The sequence below is a fragment of the Mandrillus leucophaeus genome, unplaced genomic scaffold (assembly GCF_000951045.1).
Source record: "Mandrillus leucophaeus isolate KB7577 unplaced genomic scaffold, Mleu.le_1.0 Scaffold527, whole genome shotgun sequence".
Lineage (NCBI taxonomy): Eukaryota > Metazoa > Chordata > Mammalia > Primates > Cercopithecidae > Mandrillus > Mandrillus leucophaeus.
The window spans coordinates 541,680-566,646 of record NW_012105664.1 but is presented as its reverse complement, the minus strand read 5'-3'; the positions used below and the strand labels follow the sequence as shown (position 1 = coordinate 566,646).

The 24,967-nt window shown below is 43.8% G+C and overlaps 1 protein-coding gene across 1 annotated transcript in view; it reads left to right on the top strand.

Moving 5' to 3' along the window:
* The window catches only part of IPPK (inositol 1,3,4,5,6-pentakisphosphate 2-kinase), a 69,181-nt gene that overhangs the window by 40,211 nt on the left and 4,003 nt on the right, over positions 1-24,967 (top strand). Inside the window, exons 10-12 of the mRNA XM_011996847.1 lie at positions 1,811-1,961; positions 2,645-2,747; positions 22,406-22,485. Of these exons, the coding sequence (XP_011852237.1) occupies positions 1,811-1,961; positions 2,645-2,747; positions 22,406-22,485 (334 nt within the window). The remainder of the gene's footprint in view (positions 1-1,810; positions 1,962-2,644; positions 2,748-22,405; positions 22,486-24,967) is intronic.

The following is a 24,967-nucleotide window of genomic DNA, read 5'->3' as shown; positions in this document are numbered from 1 at the left end:
ATCTGCCTGCCTTGGACTCCCAAAGTGCTGGGATTACAGGCATGAGCCACCATGTTTTCTTATTACAAATGAACTTTGTGGGTTTTTTTTTTTTCTTGTTATGAAAGTGATTCCTGATCATTTCAGAAAATTTTGTTAAAATTATGCCTATAATCTGGGCACATAACTGCTTTTAAGGAAGCAGACTGTGTCTGGAACGACAGATGGCACCAGTTGCTGAGGTGGTCTGGGGGCACCAACAGGAGGTGCCACAGCACCCCAGGGCTCCTGCAGACCTTTTTGGACATGGACACAGACAGAAGGGAGTGGAGCTGGGCCCCAGCTGCTGGGATGTGCAGTTTAAAACAATAAGATCATACTCTACATGTCATTTTGTAACCTGACTTTCTTTACTTAATTAGCATAAATCTGTGTCTGTATCACCACATATGTATGTTCTTTTTTTATTATTATTTTTTTAAAGACAAGGTTCTGTTGCCCAGGCTGGAGTGCAGTGGTGTGAACTTGGCTCACTGCAACCTCCACCTCCTGGGCTCAAGTGATCCTCCTGCCTCAGCCTTCTGAGTAGCTGGAACTATAAACACGCACGACCACGTCTAGCTAATTTTTGTTTTTTTGGTTTTTTTTTTTTTGTAGAGATGGGGTTTCTCCATATTGCCCAGGCTGGTCTTGAACTCCTGGACTTGAGCAATCTGCCAGTCTTGGCCTCCCAGAGAGCTGGGATTACAGGCGTAAGCCACAGCGCCTGGTGATCACATGCATTTTATTCAACTTTTAGTGACCATGTATGGATCTGCTGTAATTTTAACAAATCCCCTCTAGTTGGGCATGTGAGCTTTTACTCCCGTTCTCCTGCACGTTGGCATTTTCGTGTCGGGTCCTACTGACATCTGCAGGTGACTACAGTTTTCCCCCTGCACGGACACCTTTCTTACTGTGTCTTTGCCTGTAGTTTGGTTCTTTGTGGGAGATGGTTGCTCCCTTCAGTGGGAGGAGATGATCTGGGACTTGGTACCTCCCAAGCTCACTTGGCACCCGGTACAGCACAGGTACCAAACAACTGTGAGTGGCAAGTGGAGTTTTGTTTCTGCCTCTGTCCTACAATATAACAGGTCCTTGTCAGTGGCTTTGACCTGTCTGTGGCTCTCTGTGGCTGGTTCTGAGCTTGCGCCTGTCGCCAGCCCAGGTCTTCCCTGCCTCTCACTGTGGGCTTGTGGCTCTGGACTCTGCAGACAGTGTCCTGGGGTTGTCCTCCTGTAGTGGTCTTGCAGATTTAGGATGTCAGCAGGATCTTTAGAAATTTCCTGCCTCGCAGTTGCAGTGGGTCAAGATCGCGCCACTGCACTCCAGGCTGGGCCACAGAGAGTAAGACTCTGTCTCAAAAAAAAAAAAAAAAAAAAAAAAGAAAGAGAAGAAAGAAATTTTGTGTCCTAACTTAAAATGAGGATTATATCTAAACTTAGATCATAAAGTGACTTCCAGGGCTGCTGTGGTAGAATCTAAAAGACATTCTGAGAGTTGTGTTGGGAGAGGAGAGGCACGAGGCAGGATGTATGCGTTTCTTGCTCTCTCCTTTGTGCTTGGCCTGGTGCATCCAGTGTGGTCCAGGCTCGCTCCAGCTCCAGCAGCTCTGTGAGGCGGGAGCGTCATCTCATCTGTCCTTAGCGCCAGTCCAGGGTCCAGTCCTTGCCTGTGGCGATGCCCGTATGGCGGAGCCCAGGATGAGCCCTGCGGTCTGCGCCGGCCTGTGTCTCCCTCCACGTTCTTTGATAATCAACGTGCTCTCGTTTTCCCCTGATGTTCTCGGTAGGAAAAAACACCCCAGAGCGCTCGGGGTTACCGAAGGGCTGTCTTCTGTACAAAACCCTCCAGGTGCAGATGTTGGACCTGCTGGACATCGAAGGCCTCTACCCTCTGTACAGCCGGGTTGAGCGATACCTAGAAGAGTTTCCTGAGGAGAGGTGAGGTCGGGCGGTCCCCGTCTTGGGCAGCCCTGAGAGGAGACTGTGGGGGTGGGCAGGGTAAGAACGTGCCTCCCAGGGCACAGCTTCCCAGGAGGACGAAGCACACCGGCCACTCCCCGCCCCAGTCCTCTGCTCCCTGGCTCCCCGGCGCCGAGGCCTGGCTCTGGAATGTAGTGCCTTGTGAAGGAGGAACAGGGTCACTTACCGCTTTCTGGAGAAGAAAGCTCATCTGTGAGCCTGCTAATTCGAAACCCCAGGTTGGGGACGAGCCTGCAGAGGGCAGTGTTGCTCCACGGCTGAGCAGCATCCTGCAGGCCCTTCTGTGTCAGCCGAGCCTCTGCCTGGGCTTTCGGTGCCAGTCACGGGGGTCCACACCCGCGGTGTCCAGTCGGGGCCAGGATCCTCTTCCTTCCTCGCTGGAATTCACTTGTGTCTCTGACTCAGGATGCTACTTGTCATGAACAGGAGAAGGCTCAGCTTCAAGGCTCCCCGGTTCTGGTCTTGCTAAGTTCTGTTTAAAACCTGGATGTTTAACAGGAGGGAGACAGATCTGTTAGGTGTTTTTCAAAACAAAATGTGTGATGTTTAGTGGTGCTGGGCTTTGTAGACTGTGTTAGCAGTTTAAGAAACAACCTCTGTGCGGCGTTGTCATCCTGTTTTTATTGTGCTTTCTTCTTCAGAAAAACCTTACAAATAGATGGGCCTTATGATGAAGCGTTTTACCAGAAGCTGCTTGATCTTTCCACCGAGGATGACGGGACAGTGGCCTTTGCGTTAACGAAGGTTGGCAGACCCATCCAAAAACTTGTTGTGTGATGCTTAGATTCTTAGCACTAATTTTTTTTTTTCCATTACCTACCCCTGAGGTTTAAAGCAGAAAACCTGGGATGTAAAAAAAGTGGCTGAAGTTTCTCCCAGATGAACCGGGGCGGGTGGTGGTACATTTAGGTTTTAAGGGGAATTTCCCTTGGTTGAATTCTGCCCTGGCCCGTTCCTGGTGGGATCAGGCCCCAGGGGCGGCCAATCTGCAGTCCATCTGCAGGCCTTCTCAGCAGCCCGTGACAGGCTCTCTGCCAACCATCCCTTGCTGCAAGGCCCTCGCCAGGGCCCTGGGACCCCACCTGTGTCTCTGCCCTGCCCCGGCTGGATGCGGGCAGCTTCTTTCCCTTAGAACCGAGGCCAAGGGACAGCCTGCAGGGGTCTCTTGGGGAAGAGGACTGGCCCTGCACTTCCTGGGTCTGTGAAATTCAGGGCTCCATGAGCTTGGATAGGAGAAAAATGGCATCTTCATTTTCACTAAGCTGTACCTGGAATTTAGCATTTCTTTCCATTACGAAGGTGGCAATGAGCCTGTGGGTTCATCAGGACCCAGGACTTTGCCACTAAGAGAATAAAAAAACAGACTTTCCGTCTCACACTGTAGCTGCAGACGCTTCGAGATGTGGTTTATTCATCACTGCATGAAATGTTGCATATTAGTATGGAATACATTTGTTTTTAAAAATATTTTGGCTCAGCACTTTGGGAAGCTGAGGTGGGAGAATTACTTAAAACCAGAAGTTGGAAGCTAGCCTGGTTAACATAGTGAGACGCCCATCTCTGCAAAAGAAAAATACAAGAATTAGCCGGACATAGTGGCATGTGCTTAGAGTCCCAGCTACTTGGGAGGCCGAGGTAGGAGGATGCAGTCAAGGCTGCAGGGAACTGTGATCATACTGCTGTGCTCCAGCCTGGGGGACAGAGCGAAAGCCCCTGTCAAAAAAAAAAAAAAAAAAAAAAATTTGGTATTTTACATTTTTGTCACCTGTATTTTATATACACGTTTAAAAATGTTATCCTGGGCTGGGCATGGTGGCTCACGCCTGTAATCCCAGCACTTTGGGGAGGCCGAGGTGGGTAGATCAAGAGGTCAGGAGATCGAGACCATCCTGGCTAACACAGGCAAACCCTGTCTCTACTAAAAATACCAAAAAATTAAGCGGGCGTGGTGGCGGGCGCCTGTAGTCCCAACTACTTGGGAGGCTGAGGCAGGAGAATCACTTGAACCTGGGAGGCAGAGGTTATAGTGAACCGAGATTGCACCACTGCACTCTAGCCTGGGTGACAGAGCAAGACTCCATCTCAAAAAAAAGTTATTCTGAGAGAGGCCCATAGACTGTACTAGGCTGCCAAAGCCTTTACAGGACAATAAGCAGTGAGGAAACCTGTTCTGGAGCGAGCTGGTGCTCCTCCCTGCGTGTGCGTGTGCCGCTGCCTGGAGCCCTGGGACCCGCTTCCCCTGTCCCGTTGACGTGTCCGTGGCTCACACTTGGGAAAGAGTCCTCGGTGCTTTCTTTAGTGGGGCTGCAGCTCTCAGTGTTTTGAGGAGGACTGAGGATGTCTGGTAGAGCCTCAGGTGAGCCTCTGACGCGAAGGGCCACAGGGATGTTAGCAGAGGCCCAGGGCAGAATTGTCATCCTGGTGAGGAGGGTTCCAAGTGAGAAGAAAGCAGGGCACCTGCCTCGTGCTGCCTGCCACTTGGGTGCGTTGATTTAGGTATAATAAACAGCAGCATGGCGGGTTTTTCCCAAGAAAAGAAACAGGACTTTATTTCCTTTTTTATGTATTTCTGTATTTTTCAGTTTTCCACAAAATAAGTATGATTTACTTTTTAATTTTAATCTTCTAACCTTATATGTAAATGTAGTCTTATAAGCAGCTAAAGCAACCACCACTTAACTAACAGAATGGCTAAAATGAAGGCATTGAAACAACACCAACAGGTGCAGAGAAACTGGATCTCTCATCTGTTGTTGATGGGGATGGAAAAGGACACAGTCACTCTGGAAAAGAGTTTGGAAGGTTCCTACGCACTAAACATGCAACCACCCTGTACTTGCGCTCCTGGGCATTTATCCCAGAGAAATGAAGACTGACACTTACCAAAAAACCTGTACGGAAATGTTCACAGCAGCTCTCTTTGTAACAGCTAAAAACTGGAAGCCGCCCCTGTGTCTTTCCACGGTGACCTCCAGCGGGTGAGACAGACCGTGCATTCATACCACAGAACTCTGCTCAGCACCAAAAAGGAACGGACTCTTGCTAAACAGCCCAGGTGGATCTCCAGGGGACTTTGTTGGTGACAAAAACCAATCCCCAGAGGTCACACTAAATGATTCTGTGTGTATAACATCCTTGAATGACAAAGATGAGTGGTTGCCAGGGGTTGGCAAGAGGAGCAAGGGAGATGTGGTTATAAAAGGTCAAACCAGGGGATCCTTGTGGTGACTAAACTATTCTGTATCTTGACTGTGGTGGTGGTTGCATGAACCTATGTGTGATGACACACACACTCTCACACATACACACTTGCATATATGTAAAACCCGAGATATCTGAATAAGATTGTGGATTGTATCAGCATCACTCACCTTGCTGTGATATTGTAGTTTTGCAAGATGTTACTTGTGGGAGAAGCGTGGCTTGAGGACTTTCCGTGCTGTCATAGAAGGGCCTGCTTTTTCTCTTGTAGGAAGTTAGCTTCTGGTAATTGAACCTGAAGAGGGTAATTGTGAAGCTGAAGCTGGGGAGTAGGCTGAGGACATTCCTTCCTACACAAAAGTTCTCGCACTCATATTGTTTATTGAATTGAACCCTGTAGGCTGGGCGCGGCAGCTTACGCCTGTAATCCCAACACTGTGGGAGGCTGAGGCAGGTGGATCAGTTGAGACCACCCTGGTCAACATGGCAAAACTCTGTCTCTACTAAAAATACAAAAATTAGCCAGGCATGGTGGTGCACACCTGTAGTTCCAGCTACTCAGGAGGCTGAGGCAGAAGAATTGCTTGAACCTGGGAGGCGGAGGCTGCAGTGAGCCAAGATTGCGCCTGCACTCCAGCCTGGGCGACAGAGCGAGAGTCCATCTCAAAAAAAAAAAAAAAAAAACACAAATTGAACCGTGTACCTCTGAAGGAAAGAGGGAATATTGTCTTCATTTCAATGCTCAGGAGACCGAAGCCCCCAGTAACTCTTGCTTTTGTCTGTTGTGTAGTGTCTGGTAGCAGCGGTCAGCAGACATTTGTAATGTCTGGTCCCTGTTGCCGGTACCGGCCTTGCCACTGTAGCTCACAAGGATCCGTGGAGAAAACGTGAGTGGGGCTGAGTTCCAGGAAAACAAAAACAGGAGGTGGTGGGCTGCGTTTGGCCCCCAGCCCATAGTTTTCTGACCTCTGTGTACTTTTGCTTATTAGTTTTTTTATTCCACTTTTTGCTCTATGTATTTGGAAGTTAGTCCTGTTTCCCTTTTCTGGTGTCTTGTCCTGTTTGATCCTGCATATTTAAAGTCTAATCAGTTATTTCATACTCCAAGTCCCCACACAATATAAGGACTTGGGACACTTAATTCCAGTTATCTCTCCAAACTTATGTGCAGTATTGTTTTGTATTCTGTTTGTCTTGGTTTTTTTTTTTTTTAAGTCATAATTTAGGGTATTATTTTACACAGATTTTTCTTTAGATTTATCCATGTGGTTTTCCCTGTCACTGCCTAACATTCTTGGAGCTTAGATCTTTCTCCATTTTCCTTTTTTTCTGTAACTTTATTAAGATGTAATTTATATACTATACAGTTTACCCACTTAAGGTGTTCAGTGCAGTGGTTTCACTGTATTGAAAGATAAGTGCAACCATCAGCACAGTGGATTTTAGATTTTTGTCACTTCAGTAAAAACCCTGTATCCTTTAGCCATCATCCTATTGTCTCCCCATGACCCCCAGCCCTAAACAACCACCTGTCTGCTTTCTGTAGACTTGTCTCTTCCAAATATTGCCTATAAACAGAGTCACTGAATGTGTGATTGTTGTGGCTGGCTTCTTTCACTTAGCCTGATGTCTTCAAGGTTCATCCATGTTGTAGCACGATCAGTACTTCATTCCTTTCCATGGCTCAGTAATAGTCCGTGGGGTGGACATATCCATTCATCCATCGATGGACATTTGGGCTGTTTTTGCTTTTTGGCTATTATCCTCAATGCTGCTATCAATATTTGGGTACAGGTTTTTTTTGCGTGGACGTGCGTTTTCACTTTTCTGAGGTAATATGCCTAAGAGTGGAATTGCTAGGTCCAGTGGCACTTTTATGTCTAAATTTTTGAGGACCTGGGCAGACTTTTCCAAAATTGCTGTATGGTTCGATCTTCCCACCAGCAGTGTATAAAGGTGTGTTTATTTTTTTCACATCTTCAGCAACACTCAATAACGCTTGTTATTACCTGTCCTTTTGATTTTAGCTGTTCTCGAGGGTGGGCAGTGGTATCTTGTAGTTTTGATTTGCATTTCCCTGAAGACTAAGAGCATCTTTTCATGTGCTTGTTGTCCACTTAAAGATCTTTTTCAGAGAAATGTCTATTCAGATCCTTTGCCCACCTTTTTTTTTTTTTTTTTTTTTTTGAGATAGGGTCTCTCTCTGTCACCCAGGCTGAAGTGCAGTAGTGCGATCTCAGCCTCCTGAGTAGCTGGGGCTAACTATAAGTGCACACTTATAGTGCACACCTGGCTAATTTTTTGTATTTTGTTAGAGACAAGGTTTCACCATGTTGCCCAGGCTGGTCTTGAACTCCTGAGCTCAAGCGATCCACTCACCTTGGCCTCCCAAAGTGCTGGGATTACAGGTGTCAGCCACCGTGCCCAGCCCCCTTTGCCCACTTTTTGATAGTGTCATTTATCTTGTTGAGAATTCTTTGTGTATTCTGGCTACTAGACCCTTATCAGATACATGATTGGCAAATATTTTCTCTATTCTGTTGTCTTTTTACTTTCTTGGTAATATCTTAGATATACAAACATTTTTAATTTTGTTGAAGTACAGTTTAGTTTTTCTTAGGTTGTTCATACTTTTGGTGCCGTATCTAGGAATTCATTGCTAAATAAATCTAAGGGCATGAAGATTTCCCATGTTCCCTTTTAAGAGTTTTATAGTTTTAGCTCTTATAGTTAGGTGTTTGATCCATTCTGAATTAATTTTGTACGTGATTTCAGGTGGAGGTCCAACATCACTCTTCTTTTTTTCAGACAGAATCTTGGTCTGTCACACAGGCTGAAGTGCAGTGGTGTGTTCGTAGCTCACTGCAGCTTCAAACTCCTGGGCTCAAGTAGTCCTCCTGCCTCAACTGCCCCTGTAGCTGGGACTACAGGTGTGCACCATAATGCCCAGCTCCAACATCAGGCTTTTCCATGTAGATATACAGTTGTCTCACCTTTGTTTTTTTTTGAGACAGAGTCTCTCTCTGTCACCCAGGCTGGAGTGCAGTGGCACGACCTCGACTCATTGCAACAACCTCTGCCTCCCAGGTTCAAGTGATTCTCCTGCCTCAGCCTCCTCAGTAGCTGGGACTACAGGCATGCGCCACCATGCCCGGCTAATTTTTTGTATTTTTACTAGAGACAGGGTTTTGCCATGTTGGCCAGGCTTGTCTTGAACTCCTGGCCTCAGGTGATCTGCCTGCCTCAGCCTCCCAGAGTACTGGGATTACAGTTGTGAGCCACCACACCTGGTCAGCACCATTTGTTGAGGAGACTATTCTTTCCCCGTTGAGTGGTCTTAACATCCTTTTTGAAAATCAGTTGACCATAGATGTCTGGGTTTATTTCTGGATGCTCAGTTGTGTTTCATTGATCTGTATGTCTGCACTTATGCCAGTACCCTGTCTTGAGTACTACTGCTTTTTAGTAGGTTTTGAAATGGGGAAGTGTGAGTTCTCTAACTTTGATCTTTGTTTTCAAGATTGTTTTGACTATTTGGAGCCTCTTGTAATTCCATATGAATTTTAGAATCAGCTTCTTCTACAAAGAAGCCAGCTGGGATTCTCATAGGGACTTGGGGAATCTTTGAGTCACCTTGGGCAGTAAGTCTTTTGATCTATGAACATGGGATGCTTTTCCATTTATTTAGATCTTGGTTTTCTTTTGACATTATTATTTAGTTTTCAGAGTGTCAGACTAAGGTTTTATGCTTCTTTGTTAAACTTATTTCTAAAATATTTTCTTTTTAATGCTGTTGTAAATGGAATTGTTTTCTGAATTCCATTTTCAGATTGCGTATTACAGGTGTAATCAGGTGTAGAAATACAATTTGATTTTGTATATTGATCTTGTAGCCTGCATCGTTGCCGAGTTTGTATGTTCTAATAGTTTTTTAATGGATGTTTTAAGGATTCTCTCTATTTAAGATCATGTGTGAATAGAGAGAGTTTTGCTTCTTCCTTTCCAATTTGGATGCCTTTGATTTATTTTTCTTGTGTAATTTCCTGACTAGAGCAATGTTGAATGAAAATAGTAGGAGTAGACATCCCTGATTTGTTCTTGGTCTTATGGGGACAGTGTTCAGTCAGTCAGTCATCATCATGTATGATGTTAGCTGTTTTTGTCAATTCCTTTATCAGTTTGAAGCAGTTCCCTTCTCTTCCTGATTTGCTGAGTGTTTTTATTCTGAAAGCATGTTGGATTCTGTTAGATGCCTTTTCTGTATCATTTGAGATTATCATGTGGTTTTTGTCCTTTATTCTGTTAATGTGGTGTATCACATAAATTTATTTTTGGATGTTAAAACCAACTTTGCATTTCTGGGCTAAATCCCACTTGGTCCATGGTGTCTTGTCCTTCCTATATGTTGCTGGATTCAGTTTTTGATTATTTTATTGAGGATTCTTACATCCATATTCTTAGTGTGTAGTTTCATTTTCTTGTGGTATCTTTGATTTTGGGATCAGGGTGTAACACTGGCCTCATAGAATGAGTTGGTGTGTTCCAGCCTCTTCTATTTTTTGGAAGAAGTTGAGAAGGATTGGTGTTAATTCTTCTTTAAATATTTGACAGAATTCACTAGTGAAGCCATCCGAGTCTGGGCTTTTCTTTGTGGATAGTTTTTTGATTTTTAATTCATTTTCTTTGTTATAGGTCTAATCATATTGTCTGCTTTTAAGTCAGTTTTGGTAGTTTGTCTTTTTAGGGAAGTGTTCAGTTGATCTAAGTTGTCTAATTTATTGGCCTACAGATATTTATACTTTTCTTCCTCTTGTTGAAGAATATTCTTTAGAAGCTGTATTAGTGAAGGGTTTTTGGTAAATTCCTCTGTATCTGAATATATTTATATTTTGCCACAATTTTGAAACTAATTTTTTTCTGGGTGCACAGAAGGGGTTGATTTCTGGGTTTTTTTTTTTCTTAATAGCATTTAAACGTTTCATACAACATCTGGTTTTTGCTGTTAAGATGTCTTTTGTTAGTGTGTACTTGCTCAGTAGGTAATCTGTCTGTCCTCTCTGGCTGCTTTTAAGGTCTTCTCTCCCTCTTTCTTGTCCTTTTGACATTTCAGTGCAATGTAATTTGGGTGTGCTGTGCTTTTTATTTTTCCTGTTTGGTGTATGTTATGCTTTCTCTATTTGTGGATTTATGTCTTTTATTAGTTCTCAAAAATTCTCAGTAATTTTCTCAAATATTTTCTCTTCTCCATTATATTCACTTCTTCTGGGACTCTAATTTGACATATGTCAAACCTTATTTTATCTTCCACACATCTTAACTGCTCTTTCATATTTTTAATCTCTGTGTCTCCTTGTGCTACATTCCAGGTGCTTTTCTTTTTTTGGCTCTATCTTCAGTTCATTGATTCTTTCTTCAGCTGTGTCTGATCTGCCATTTCACTTGTTTATTGAGTTTTCCATTTCAGTCGTTCTTTTCTTTTTTTTTTTTTTTTGAGATGGAGTCTCACTCTGTCGCCCAGGCTGGAGTGCAGAGGCGCAATCTTGTCTCACTGCAAGCACCGCCTCCCGGGTTCATGCCATTCTCCTGCCTCAGCCTCCCAAGTAGCTGGGACTACAGGCGCCTGCCACCACGCCTGGCTACTTTTTTGTATTTTTAGTAGCGATGGGGTTTCATTGTGTTAGCTAGGATGGTCTTGATCTCCTGACCTTGTGATCCATCCTCCTCGGCCTCCCAAAGTGCTGGGATTACAGGCGTGAGCCACTGCACCCGGCCCCATTTCAGTAGTTCTATCTTTAATTTCTGAAAGTTCCATTTGGTTTGTTTTCACATCTCTTTCGTATTTTTTGCTAGTTCCTTGTGGCTTGTCTATTTCAAAGTTCTATCTTTTATTTCTTTAAGCAATTTATGAAGTTATTTTATATTCTGATGTCAGATACAATAAAACCTTGGTGGTAAAAAAAGAAAAATCTCTTATTTTGTTTGACTCATCCATGTTGCCATGCTTGATTTTGTTTGCCTTGTTGATTTGTTTGATCTTAATCTACAGGAATCCTGGAGACCCAAATAGGGGATGCCTTCTTCCAGAGAGGATAGGGATCCTTGGCAAAGGAGAAGAGTCTCTGGTTTAGATAGATCCTCTACCCTGTGGTTTATTGCTAGAATCAGTGTCCTATAGGACAGCTCAGCCTTCCCAGTTGCTTCATGCTCAAAACTCTAGTTGCAGCTCTTTGTGGGTGGGTGGTGAGAAGAGAGGGAGTTCAGTTAGGGATTTTCCTTACCTTATGTAAGCCCAACAATACGTTAAAAGGATCAGTTTCAGGGATCTGGTTGTTTTGTAGAAGGGCTGTTGGATGTCCTCCATAATCCTGTCTCTTTAGTGTGTTCACACGATTGTTAGTTACTTAGGTGTTGATATTAATTTGTTGGTATTAATGTTGACATTCACATGTTTGTGCATCTACCTTTGTGCACTTAACGTAGCATTTCTGTAAGACAGATTTTTAGATTTAAAGTTGCAGGGTTTATTTTTGATAGATCCTGTCACATTGTCCTCCCCAAAAGATTTTACTAATTATATTCCTTCTTGCAACAATTGAAGACAGTTTCCCCGTGCCCTTGCAAACACTAGATATTACGAATACTTAAATTTTTTATTTTAGTTTTCTAAACTTTTGCTTCATTAATCATTGTGAAGTAACAGCAAATACAGAAAAAAATATACAACCCACTGACTTGTCACAAAGTAAAAATTCTTATGGAACCACCACTTATATTTGGACATGGAACACTGGCAGCGATCAGAATTCCTGTTGTCCCATCCAACCAGGCCTTTCTCCTTCCTCCCAGGGTTAACTATTGTACTGACTTGTATCCCTGTAGTTTAGTCAGTCCTGTTTTTGAACTTGACATACGAGATCATGCTGTATACGCTCGTGTCTTCTGTTTGTTTGTTTTTAGCTCTGTATAACATTTATGAGATTCACCTTTGCTAGTGCACCCACTGCCACATTTCTATTTAGAGCGATCCATGAATGGATATATAGTAAGTCCTTTCTCAACATCATCGACAGGTTCTTGGAAACTGTGACTTTGAGTGAAGTGACCTATACCGCAGGTCCTCAAATAACATCATTTTGTTCAATGTTGTTTTATTATAATGATGAGAAAAAAATGGTTTTTTTTTTTGTTTTTTTTGAGACAGAGTTTCATTCCATCGTCCAGGCTAGAGTGCACTGGCACGATCATGGCTCACTGCAGCCTTGACCTCCTGGGCTCAGGTAGGTGATCCCCCAACCTCAGCCTCACAGGTAGCTGGGAAGCACAGACATGTGTCACCACGCCTGTCTAATTTCCTTCTTTTTTTTTTTTTGAGTTGGAGTCTTGCTCTGTCACCCAGGCTGGAGCGCAGTGGTGCGATCTGAGCTCACTGCAACCTCCGCCTCCCGGGTTCAAGCAATACTCAGCCTCCTGAGTAGCTGGGATTACAAGCACCTGCTAATTTTTGTATTTTTTAGTAGAGATGGGGTTTCACCATGTTGGCCAGGCTGGTCTGGAACTCTTGACCTTGTGATCCACCCGCCTCAGCCTCCCAAAGTGCTGGGATTACAGGTGTGAGCCACTGTGCCCGGCACGCCTGGCTAATTTCTTAAATGTTTTGTAGAGATGCAGTCTCATTATGTTGCTCAGGCTGGTCTCCATCTCCTGGGCTCAAGTAGTCCTCCCGCCTTTGCGTCCCGAAGTGTTGGGATTACAGGTGTGAACCACTGTGCCTGGCCTAGTTTTGTTATACATTGTTTGGCTTCAAGTCACAGTTTCCCAAGAACCTAGTGACGACATTAAGTGAGGACTTAGTGTACTACAATTTACCTGTTCTGCTGTTTTATGAACATTTGGGTTGTTCCTAGTTTTTGGCCGTTAAGAATATTCTTGCACAGATTTTGTGTACATGTGCACACATTTCTCTTGGATATATCCCTAGGAGTGGGATTTCTGGGCCACAGGGGTGAGTATACTTAGTTTTAGTAGCTACTGTAAAACAGTTTTACCTGATTATGTTCCCTGCAACAGGTTAGGAGTCACCTGTGCTCCGCACCATCTCTTACACTTAGTTTTGGGTCTTCTGAATTTCAGCCATTCTGGTGTGTGTGTAGTGGTATCTTGTGATGAGATTAAGTACCTTCTAATATGTTTATTGGATTTTTCTTTTTGTGATCTATTTAAGTCACACTTTAAGTCTCTTGCTCGTTTTTTGGTAGAGTTGTCTTTTTCTTACTGATTTGAAGGCATTCTTTGTATGTTCTGGATAGAAGCCCTTTGTCAATTTTGTGTCCAGTAGTATCTTTTCCCACTATGTAGCTTGTCTTTTGACTCTTAATGGAGTCCTTATAAGAACGCTTCATAATGTTAAGGTAGCCTAATTTACCAGTCTTTTTCCCATTTAAGAAGTCTTTCTCTGCCTTAAAGTCCTAAAGATATTTTCCTACTGTATCTTTAGAAAGTTTGTTGTTTTATCTTTCACATTTTGTTGGGTGACTGTCTGAAACTGATTTTTGAAATGGCAGGAGGTGGGGTTTTATTTCCTTTTCAAATGGAATTTTCCTGGCATCATGCAATTATGAACACTATAGAGTCATAACAAGCCTTGATATCTGACAAATCCTTCTGTCTTCTTCAAGCATATCTTGGCTGTTCTCAACCTTTTGCATATCTACATGAATTTGAGAATCACCTCACTCAGTTCTGCAGGAAAAGCACAAACAAACTGCTGTCCCACAAAAATTAAAAACTAAAAAAAAAAGCCGTTGAGATTTTCATGGTGTAGCATTAAAATAATGACGAGTGTTGAAATCTATACAATACTGAGTCTTCCAACATGGACATTTAAACTTTTATATATACATTATTCTGATAAAAATGTTTTATGGTTCTCTTCAGAGAGGTCTTATATTAATTTCACGTTATTTGATGGTTTTAGATGTAAACGGCATCTTTAAAAAGATCTTACTTTAAAAGTGTTTGTTTGATTATGCAGTAATGAAACTGGTTTTTCTGTTTTGACCTTGGATACATCAACTTTGCTCACTTATATTAATCCTAACGATTATAGTTTCTTTTGGATTTTCTTTATATGTAATCATAGTCTGTGAATTTCATGTTTTCCCTTCCCAATATTTATACCTTTCACTTCTTTATTTTACTTCACTTTATATAGTTAATTTGTGAGAGTATGAATTTTAGTCTTGTTCCAAATCTCAAAAGCATTTTACCATCAAGTAAATTGTTTATTGTAGGGTTTTTTTTGTTTTTCCTTAAGTGGCTGACATCAGATTAAAAACGTTTGTTCCCTTCTTTTCCTGATTTATTAAGAGGATTTTTTAAAATCAGGAGCAGATGTTGAACTTTATCAATGCCTTTTCTATTTCTATTGAGATGATCATATGATCAAAATATTTTCTGTTAACGTGGTGAATTGCGCAATTTGTTGTGATGTGTTCTTTTTCTGTATGATGCTATTGGGTTTGCTAATATTTTGTTTAGGGATTTTTGCAGATGTTTATGAGTGATAAGAACTGTGCTTTCTCTTTTTGCACTGTCTGTGTTCAGCCTCGGTGTCGAGGCCTAGGCCTGCCCATAAAACACTTAAAAGATCGTCTGTTTACTCTTTCTCTGTTCCCTGGAAGAGGTGGATTAACAACGGCCGGGTTCAGTGGCTCACGCCTGTAATCCCAACACTTTGAAAGGAGGCCAAGGTGGGAGGATCACTTGAGCTCAGGAGTTCAAGAATAGCCTGGGCAACATAGCGAGACCTCGTCTATACTAAAAATAATAAAAAATCAGCCAAGTATGGCGATGCATACCTGTAGTCTCACCTACTTGAAAGGCTGAGATGGAAGGATCACTTGAGCCCTGCAGGTCAAGGCTATAGGTAAGCTGTGATGGTACAACTGTGCTCCAGCCTGGGCAACAGAACAAGACCCTGTCTCAAAAAAAAAAAACAAAAACAAAAACAAAGGAATGGTATTATTTCTGACTTAAATGCTTTGTAGAATCAGATGTGAAACCAGCTAGGCCCCATACTTGTCTTTGTAGGAAAGTTTCAAATTTTAGTAAGTTGCATTTTTCTATAAATTTTTTCTGTTTTCTGTTTTCAGAATTTTGGCATATGATTTGTTGGGCAATATTATTTTATTATCTTGTCATGTTTTATAGGATCTGAAGTATGCTCTTTAATTCCGGATGTCTGATATTTGATTTCTCCCCCTCTCTGCTACTGTCTGAATGTTTTACCCTCCTGCCCCGCCGCCAAATTTATATGTTGAAATCCTAACTCTGAAGGTGATGGTGTTAGGAGGTGGGGCCTCTGGGAGGTGATTAGGTCATGAGGGTGGAGGCCTCACGATTTGAATTCAGGCCTTTATACAAGAAACCTCAGAGCGCAAGCCAGCCCCTTTCACCATGTGAGGTGACAGTGGAAAGAGGGCTGTTGATAAGGAAGTCGGCTCTCCCCAGATAGCAGATCTGCTAGTGCCTTGGTCTTGGACATCCCAGCCTCTAGAACTGTGAGAAATAAGTTTCTGTTGTTTATAAGCTTCCAGTTTTGGGCATTTTGTGATAGCAGCCTGAAGGGGCTAAGAAGCTCTTAATCATTCCCACCAAGAGTTTAGTTTCCTAAGAATCAACTTTTGATCCATTTGTACTGTATGATTGTTTTCTGTTTGATTAATTCTTGATCATTTCCTTTTTTTCTATTAGGCTAATTTGTTCCTTTTGTAACTTCTTCCTGATATGGATGCTTATCCAAGTTTCAGCACCTTCTTTGTTCTAAAATGTGTATTTAAAGCTATATATTCCTCTAAAAATGGCTTTGGCCACATTCCACAAGCTGTACTTTCAATGTTCAATTAAAATATACTCTGATAACAATGAACATTTCTTCTGTGACTCATGGAAATATTTAGAAGGGAATTAATTAGTAAGCATGTGAGAGTTCTTGTTATCTTTTTTGTATTGATTACTAGCAAAATTACATTGGAGTGAGAATAGAGTCTGAGGGATCCTATGGCATTTGTTGAGATTGCCATTTGATCCTTTGAAATTTTTTTGTGGCTTTATTAATTTTTAAAAATAATGTTTCTATGTGTGCTTGAAAAGGTAGTGTCTTCTTGGCTGGGCATGGTAGCTCACGCCTGTAATCCCAGCACTTTGGGAGGCTGAGGTGGGTGAATCACCTGAGGTCAGGAGTTCGAGACCAGCCTGGTCAACAAGGTGACATGCTGTCTCTACTAAAAATACAAAAATTAGCCAGACATGGTGGTGGGCGTCTGTAATCCTAGCCACTCGGGAGGCTGAGGTAGGAGAATCCCTTGAACCTGGGAGGCGGAGGTTGCAGTGAGCTGCGATCATGCCATTGCACTCTAGCCTAGGCAACAAGAGCGAAACTCCATCTCAAAAAAAAAAAAAAGAAAAGGTAGTGTCTTATCAAATGTTGGGTGTGGCATTTTAATCTGCCTATTAGGCTAAATTAATTGTTTTGTTCAGATCTGTAATCTTAATGATTTTATTGTCTGCTTGTTCCGTAAGAAGTATGGCCAGAAACTTTCCATGATAATTTTGAATTTGCCTATTCTTACTTATCTTGAGGCTATGCTATTAGCTGCCTCAGAGTTAGAACTGTTACATCTTCCTGGTGAATTAAAATGTTCATTTTGGTGTCATTTACCATTTCCTTTAAATTTTTATTTTTTCTTTTTACCATCACACAATATGTCCATGTAATCATTTAATCAGTTTCAAGTGTCCTTTATCTCTGGTTATACTTTTTGTTTCCTTGGACTGATTGTAATGGAACTTCTCTAGGTTCTTTGGTTTCATATTTGCACTATGTATCTTTTTCCATCCTTTCATTTTTAACCTTCTGTTTTTGTATTTAAAATGTGGCATATAATTGGGTTTGGTTTTTTATTCATTCTGACATTCTGTCTTTGTTATTTTATTAGACTTACACTAAAGCTTAAATTTAAAAAAATTTTTCTTACCTATTTTAGGTTTCTGTTTCTCTTCTCGGACAGTCTTTTGGCTTATTTGTTTATTTATTGAGGCGGAGTCTCGCTCTGTCGCCCAGGCCGGAGTACAGTGGCGCCATCTTGGCTCACTGCAAGCTCCGCCTCCCGGGTTCACGCCATTCTCCTGCCTCAGCCTCCCGAGTAGCTGGGACTTTGGCTTATTTTTTATTTATCATTCCGTGTCCCCGCTCTGCTTGGAAGTTGTAGAGGCCTTTACTTTTTTTCTAGTGGTTATTTTAGTTATTGCCAGCAAGCAGTTGGCTTATTAAAGTCTAATATTATTTAGTACTTTTACACTCTTCTTGGACAATGCAAGGTTCTTAGAGTACGTTTTACTGCTGCTCCTGACTTCCATTGTTATTGTTGTTGTATATTTTATTATTTTAAACTTAAGGAGACATTCTTAATTTTTTTTATTACAGGCATTATTCATTTACCCATGTATTTATTAACCACGTTGCCATTCATTCTGGCCTGTATCTCTGAGTGTGTGTATATATATATATGGGATCATTTTGTTCTTGTCTGGAGAGCACTCTTTAATATTTCCTTTAGTGTAGGTCGGCTGGTGATGAGTTCTTAATTTTTGTTTCATGATATGTATAAATGATATTTTTGGAGGCTTTCTAGAATCTGTGGCTTGATGTCTTTTTTTCATTTTAGGAAAATATTAGCCTTAATTTTTTCTTGTTTTTGCCCATTTCCTGTTTTATTTATCTTTATTTTAATTTTTGTGAGAGATGGGGTCTAACTCTGTCACCCAGGCCGGAGTGCAATGGCATGATCATAGTTCATCATAGCCTCAAACTCCTGGGCTCAGGGGATCCTCCTGCCTTAGCCTCCTGACTAGCTACAGAAGCATGCCAGCATGCCCAGCTTTTTAAAATGTTATTTTATTTTTTAAGAGATGAAGTCTTGCTATGTTGCCCAGGCTGTTCTCAAACTCAAGGCCTCCTGCCGTGACCTTCCAAAGTGCTGGGACAGGCGTGAGCCACTGTGCGCAGCCTTTTTCCTCTTTTCTTTTGGATTCTAATTACAAGTATGTTGGACACATTCTCTTACTTTTCTATGTCTTGTAGCCTTTGCTTTATCTTTTCTCGGTTGTATCCTTTCCATGCTTCATTCTGGATATGTTCTTGTGGTCTGTCTTCCAGTTTATCAGGTATCTTTAGCTTTCCCATTTTCTTACCTCTGCCTTGTTCCTTGACCCCAAATTATTACCTCTTTTTGTCCAACCCGTATCTTCAGGTTTAGAAAACTAAACTCGGTTTAGAAAACTAGTTAATGTGGTAGTGTTATGCTTCCTAAATAACATTTGCATTTTAAAAAGAGTGAATAATGTGGGAATTGCAGGTGTTTTGGAAGAAACAGTGGAAGAGACTTCAAACTCTTTGGACCATAGTAGTTAGCTGCCCCTCAGCATATGCCAAACGTTGGTTTTGCCAGTTCTTCACCTAGAGCTACAGCAAGGATAACTGTTCCCTCCTTGTAACCCTAGCTATACCACCACAAGGGGAACCACAATTAGGAGAAATGCTAGTTGGTCTTCTGTCAATCATTGTTACATTGATTGAAATTATCCCCATCCACCTGCATGTCTTCAGTTTTTTCTCATCTGCTGTTTAATCTGTTGAATTCTTAATGTCTATTTCTGCGTCTCTTTCATTCTAGAATCTCGGAATGATTCATTTTTATCATTTCCAGTTCTCCCTGAAGTTCTCAGTTTTGTCTTTGATGCAGCATGTGTGTCTGGCACCTCCAATAGTTGGAATCCATGCATGTGTGTTTCTTTCTACTGTTGTGGGGTTTTCTTTTTTCAGTGGCACCTTTTTCTTTTAATAGACTTGTTTTTTAGAGCAGTTGTAGGTTCTCAGCAAAATCAAGTGGAGTATGTAGCTTCCCACAGACCTTCTCCCCCATCGTGGTTTTGTTCTTGCTGGTTTCCATTCATGTCATCCTGTCTCCTTGTGTCTGCATAGTTTTGCTTGTGTGCTAGAAATTGTATTTGAACAATTATTTTAGAAGTAACTTGAGGCCTAGGATCATAGGCCTCAAGAGAATTTTAGGTTTGTTTCTATCAGAGGCCTGGGAAACACTAGCAGCTGGAGTCATTTTAATTCAGTTTTGATGGTTTGGTCTCTTTGAAGTAAAACTGTAATTCCTGGTAGGGCCTGTTGACTTTGGCTCACTTCTACTCTTTTTTTTTTTTTTTTTTTTTTGAGACTGGGTCTCCTCTGTCTCCCAGGCTGAAGTGTAGTTGTGCGATCTCAGCTCACAGCAATCGTCACCTCCCTGCAGTCTTCACCTCCTGGGCTCAAGTGATCCTCCCACCTCAGCCTCCCTGAGTAGCTGGGACTACAGGCGTGCACCACTACACCTGGCTAATTTTTGTAGAAACAGGGTTTTGCTATGTTGCCCAGGCTGGTCTGAAACCCCTAAGCTCAAGTCATCTGCCTGCCTTGGGCTCCCAAAGTATTGGGATTACAGGCATGAGCCACTGTACCTGGCCTCACTTCTACTCTTAAAAGGGCAGTATTTTGGGTACTAATCCAAAGAAGGGGGTCATGACGGTTACTGTCCCCATAGCCCTGAAGTTTGGTTAAAAGTTCCTCTCAGTCAGCTGTGGAATTACCACTACCCTCTCTTGGAAAAGCAGATCCAGATACCTTTGTCCTTCCCTATTCTAGCAGTTCTTCCCTGACTTGTTAGCTCTGCCTTCAAGCAGATATTTTGTCTAGCTTTTTTAGTTGGCCTCCGCAATTTATTGGCCTCAACTACCTATTCTCGCATTACGTGAAGTGGAAGTCTAACCTCTTCATTTTATGACACACACACACCAAAATCTGAGGATGCTCAAGTACCCCAGTTAAGTCCTCCATATCTGCAGATTTTGCATCTGGAATTCTCAGACACCAAGGGCCAACTGTGTGTGTGTAATTCTCCCCATCTGATGCCTGGAAAATACTTCATTGTTATAATTTGCATTTCCTTGATTTTAGTAAGATTGAACATCTTTTCATATATATATATTTACACACACACACACATATATATACATATATATACACACATATATACACACACATATATATACACACACACACACATATATATATATTCCTTTTGTCAATTTATGTGGTCCACTTTTGGGGGTAGTTTTCCTTTTTCATATTGATTTCTTATACTTTACATATTCCTGACATTGATACTCTGTTACATGTTGCAAATATTTTCTCCCAGTCTTTCATTTATCTTTTGCCTTTGATTTATGACTGTGTTATATAAAAACTTTTTATTCATTCATTGACTTACTATTGAGATAGGGTCTCAAACTCCTGGGCTCCAGTGATCCTCCCTCCTCCGTCTCCCAAAGTGCTGGGATTATAGGTGTGAACCACTACACTTGGCCCTGCTAAGGCTTTTTAATTTAATTTAATTTTTATTTATTTTTATTTTTGAGACAGAGTTTCGCTCTTGTTGCCCAGGCTGGAGTGCAGTGGTGCGATCTTGGCTCACTGCAACCTCCACCTCCCGGGTTCAAGCAATTCTCCTGCATCAGCCTCCCAGGTAGCTGGGATTATAGGCCTGCGCCACCACATCTGGCTAGTTTTATATTTTTAGTAGAGACAGGGTTTCTCCATGTTGGTCAGACTGGTCTCAAACTCCCGACCTCAGGTGATTCACCTGCCTCGGCCTCTCAAAATGCTGGGATTACAGGCTTGAGCCACTGCGCCTGGCAATTTTACATTTTCAAATGTTGAGAGACCTTAATGGCTTCTGGGTTTTGCCTCTTAGAAAGGCTTTTGCAGTGCACTAAGGATGTAGTACATGTTTTACGCTTCTTTCTTATATTTAGTAATTCTTTTGGACTGGGGTGTTTCTGCACTTTGGGAGATAGCTGATTTCCTGGCTAACTGAATACAGCTTAAGGATAGGAGCTGCTCATTTCCATCTGCTGGGAAAGGTTTTCTCAGGCCCCAACAACAGTGTGCGGGCCTGAGCTCAATCCGTGCTTTGAGGTTCTTCCCACTCCCTCTCGCCCAGTCCTGCCCTTTGGAAGCTGCAGCTTGGATGTTTTCAAAGGCCATATGCTCCAGGTTATATGCAGTTGAGGGGAGCAGTTAAAAGGGAGACAGGAGATGATGGTCTGTCATCAGTAGAAATATTGAGGCCAGTGACATGTGAGGCCCAATTACTTTTTTTTTTTTTAACAGCTGTTTATTTTTGTGAACGTGAGAGCTATGCAATCTAAAACAATCCAAACCAGATGTGAAAGTCCAAAGAAGGAAGGGGAGAGAGTGCCTCACATTCCGCTCTGTAGAGGGACAGCTGTGAGCGTCCTTCACCTCCCTCCCTGCCTGCGTCACACATGTGAGCATGTGTACGGCTTTACGTATGTCAATTCTGACAGTGTGGTGTGTGTTGAGCTGTCTCTGGTCAGTATGGACAGACCCACATAGCTTGGAGCATGTGTTGAAGAGTGCAGATGTCAGAGCCAGCGTACCGGGTTTGAGTCCCTGCCCTGCCAATGACGACGGACAAGTGATGTCTGTGTCTGTTGCTTGTCTGTAAAGCGCGACGCCGGCCGAGCTGCCCTGTCGGGCTGCTGTGAGGGTGGAGTGAGTTAACACACACACAGCCTGTGGAAGGGTGGCCATCTGCAGTTGTCTCTGGTGACTGTGATGTTCCGGAGGGAATGTTGTTCTAAGTGATGCCTTGCCGAACACCCTGTGCACCCTTCTTGCAGGTGTCGAGTGATGCTCGCTCGATACTCTTGAGTGTGGCCAACATGCGGGGCTCAGGTGGCTTACTGCCTTTCCTTCCAAAGGCCGACTGTGGGGACCTTGCTGAAGACGGATCATCCGTTTCAGGGTCTGGAGTTGGGGTCCCACACCGCTTGCTGTGAGAGGTCAGGGGGCGGTGCCGGCCTCTGAGCAGCCCCGTGGGGCTGAGGGCTGGCCCAGGTGCCCTCACAGGGCGACCTCCTGACGCCCCTGCTCGCTGTGGCCCACGCTCCTAATCCCACCCTCAGGTTCTGAGGCAGGAAGCAGTTCCCGCACTTGGCTACTGGGAAGGAGGGTTGTGTGGGGGGCAGAGGCTTCCTGTGTGACCTGGAGCTGATCTTTCCTGCCCCTGCAGGTGCAGCAGTACCGCGTCGCCATGACTGCCAAGGACTGCTCCATCATGATTGCGCTTTCGCCCTGTCTGCAGGATGCCAGGTGAGGCGCCCACTGCAGGGCATGCAGCCTGGGTCTCGCGGGGTTTTATGGACAGCTGGTTAATTGTTAATAGGACAGCTGGTTTCCCCGTACTTAGAGACTCCTTGGCCTACGTGACGTCATGGGGCTTACAACTCTCGCCCTCTAGAAGCTTGTAATTCGGTCGAAAGACAGATTTATGGAGAGTAAGTTAAAAAGGTTGTTATTACATTGAAAGTTACTGTTTTCTAAGAAAATACTCCAAGAGCTCAGAAACAATGTGGACAGTGAGCTGCCCATTCCATTCCCTCAAAGAAAGCCAGTCCCTGAGATGCGTGGGTGCCTGTGGCCCTTGTTCCTTGGTCTCCCACGGTGCCAGCGTGGTGCACCTGCCTTTTTCCTACCATAGTCATTTGAAAGCCTGTGAGGCGCGCGTTTTCTTCTGCTTCCTCCTCTGAATAACCGGCCTGTGCACAGCCCTCTCCCTAATGCCACTGGTTTTGTTCAGTCCCCTCTCACTGTTTCTGGGAACTCGGGATGAAACTGATAATCTCATTGTCGTTAGACGGCATCTCCATCACTGATCTTCAGGGGTGCCAAACCCTGCACCCTGTATTTGCGGAATGTTCCACATTCTTCTAACATGTGTTCCTAGGTCAAGATGACCTTGGTTGCTGGCTGCCAGCCACTCATTTTCCCGGTGCTTTTGAACTAAACGGTTCCCAGGATTCCTGTTCCCTGGCAGGCACAGGATTGTTTACTTTCCAATATGAAATACTGAGGAACATGATAGGGCGTAACTGAAGTAGAAAAAAGGTGGTTCTATTTAGTTGAAAACTCCTGTTATCCCCTAAGGAAATACCTACAGGGCTAAGTTATGAGGAATTCCTTAGCTGGATTAAGCTGGTGGTGGTCGAAGAGAGAAAACCCACAAGGATATCACTGTTCAGCAGCCCCCCGGAGCAAGGATGCAGCCGGGCAGTGGAAATGTGCTTGGATGCGGGGTGCTCAGGTGGGCTGGGAAAGGTGTTACTCACCTCGCCTAGCACCTGGGAATCTCTTAGTGCCTGGTCAGTGATGTCAAAATGGAAACGCAGCACCCGGGGAAGGGTGAGGGCCCGGGTCCTCACGACCAACTGCTCAGCAGAAACGACACTGGGAGGAGAGGGTGTGTCCCGAAGTGCTGAGCCGCACGGCTTAGACCTGGGGTGAAGGTACGGGAATCGTCCGGCACAAAGCACTCTAGCCAGGCCTTTCTTCACAAAAGGAGAGGATCTCAGAGAAGGCTTCTCCTCCGAGAACATGAGCACATGGCATGTGGGGCTGGGCCTGCTTCCAGGAAGGTGTGCGCAGCGGCCGCACCTGTGAAGTCCCAGTGACTGTGGTGCTCTAGAGGCCTAGGGACAAGCCAAGGCTGGGATTTATCATGAGTCGTCTTGGCATCTTGAGATGCCTGGTAGACCTGAGACTAAATTTAGATCCCTAGACTTTAATTTACAGCTCACAGATAGACTGACCACATTTCAACTTCTTACACCCCCTAAAATAAAGGCTTCTCCAGCTCTGTGCTACTGTTTCTGCCCTGTCATAAAGGAAAATGTCTCAAGTTGGATCTGCCTTCCTGTCGCTGCAGAGCTTTGCCCCTTTGGGAATTTGGAACTGTGGAGAGAGCCGCCACGGCTTCCCGTGCCTAAACCCTGCTGCTCCTCTCGACCTCCCATTTGAAACACAGTGCGCGGCCTTGGCTTCTCCACTCCGATTCCCGGCAACCCCCAGCGGGTCGGTGTCCTGGAGAATGGCCTTCCAGGCAAGGGCAGCACCCCCTGCAGCCAGAAGGCCACCTGAGCCTCATTCTCCAAGGCTGCTGGAGGGCACACTTGTGGCACAAAGCGACATGTGTGTCCCTGGAGCCTCTTGCCCAGTCTTGTACTCCGGGGTGCTGACAGGAAGAAGAGCATTTCTGTGTCAGGAGCTGGTGCCCGCTGGTCACTGCCGTTGGCTCCCATGGAGCTAGCTTGTAGTTGACCCAGGTAGTCAGACCCTCCCCGGGAGCTGCCTGGAACATCCTTCCTGTCTTTACACCCATGGTCGTGTCAGGTGCTGCTTCTGAGAGATTAATTGAGGTGTCCTTTAAAATACGTAGCCCTAGTCATGGGCTGGGGACGTGACTGTTCCAGCCCAGGTGCACCAAGCTTGGGTCTCAGGCCTCAGAACCAAGGGGCGCCTTGGGCTTCTGTGGTTCTCACAATAAAATGTGGCCCCTTGGGAGGAGCTGCAGGCGCCTTCCAGCTTCTGGAGGAGGCTCACGACCTTAATCTGTAAACGAGTCATTTGCTGTTTACTCTTCAGGCGAGAATAGTTACTGACCCCAGCAGCTGAGTCAGGGATTCGTTTTTCCTACAAACAGGATTCTGGGGCAGGTGGCAGTGAGCGCCGAGGCCGTGGTGAGCAGCGTCACTCACAGCAGGGACGTGCTCATCAGTATTTCCTCTCCTCGGCAGGA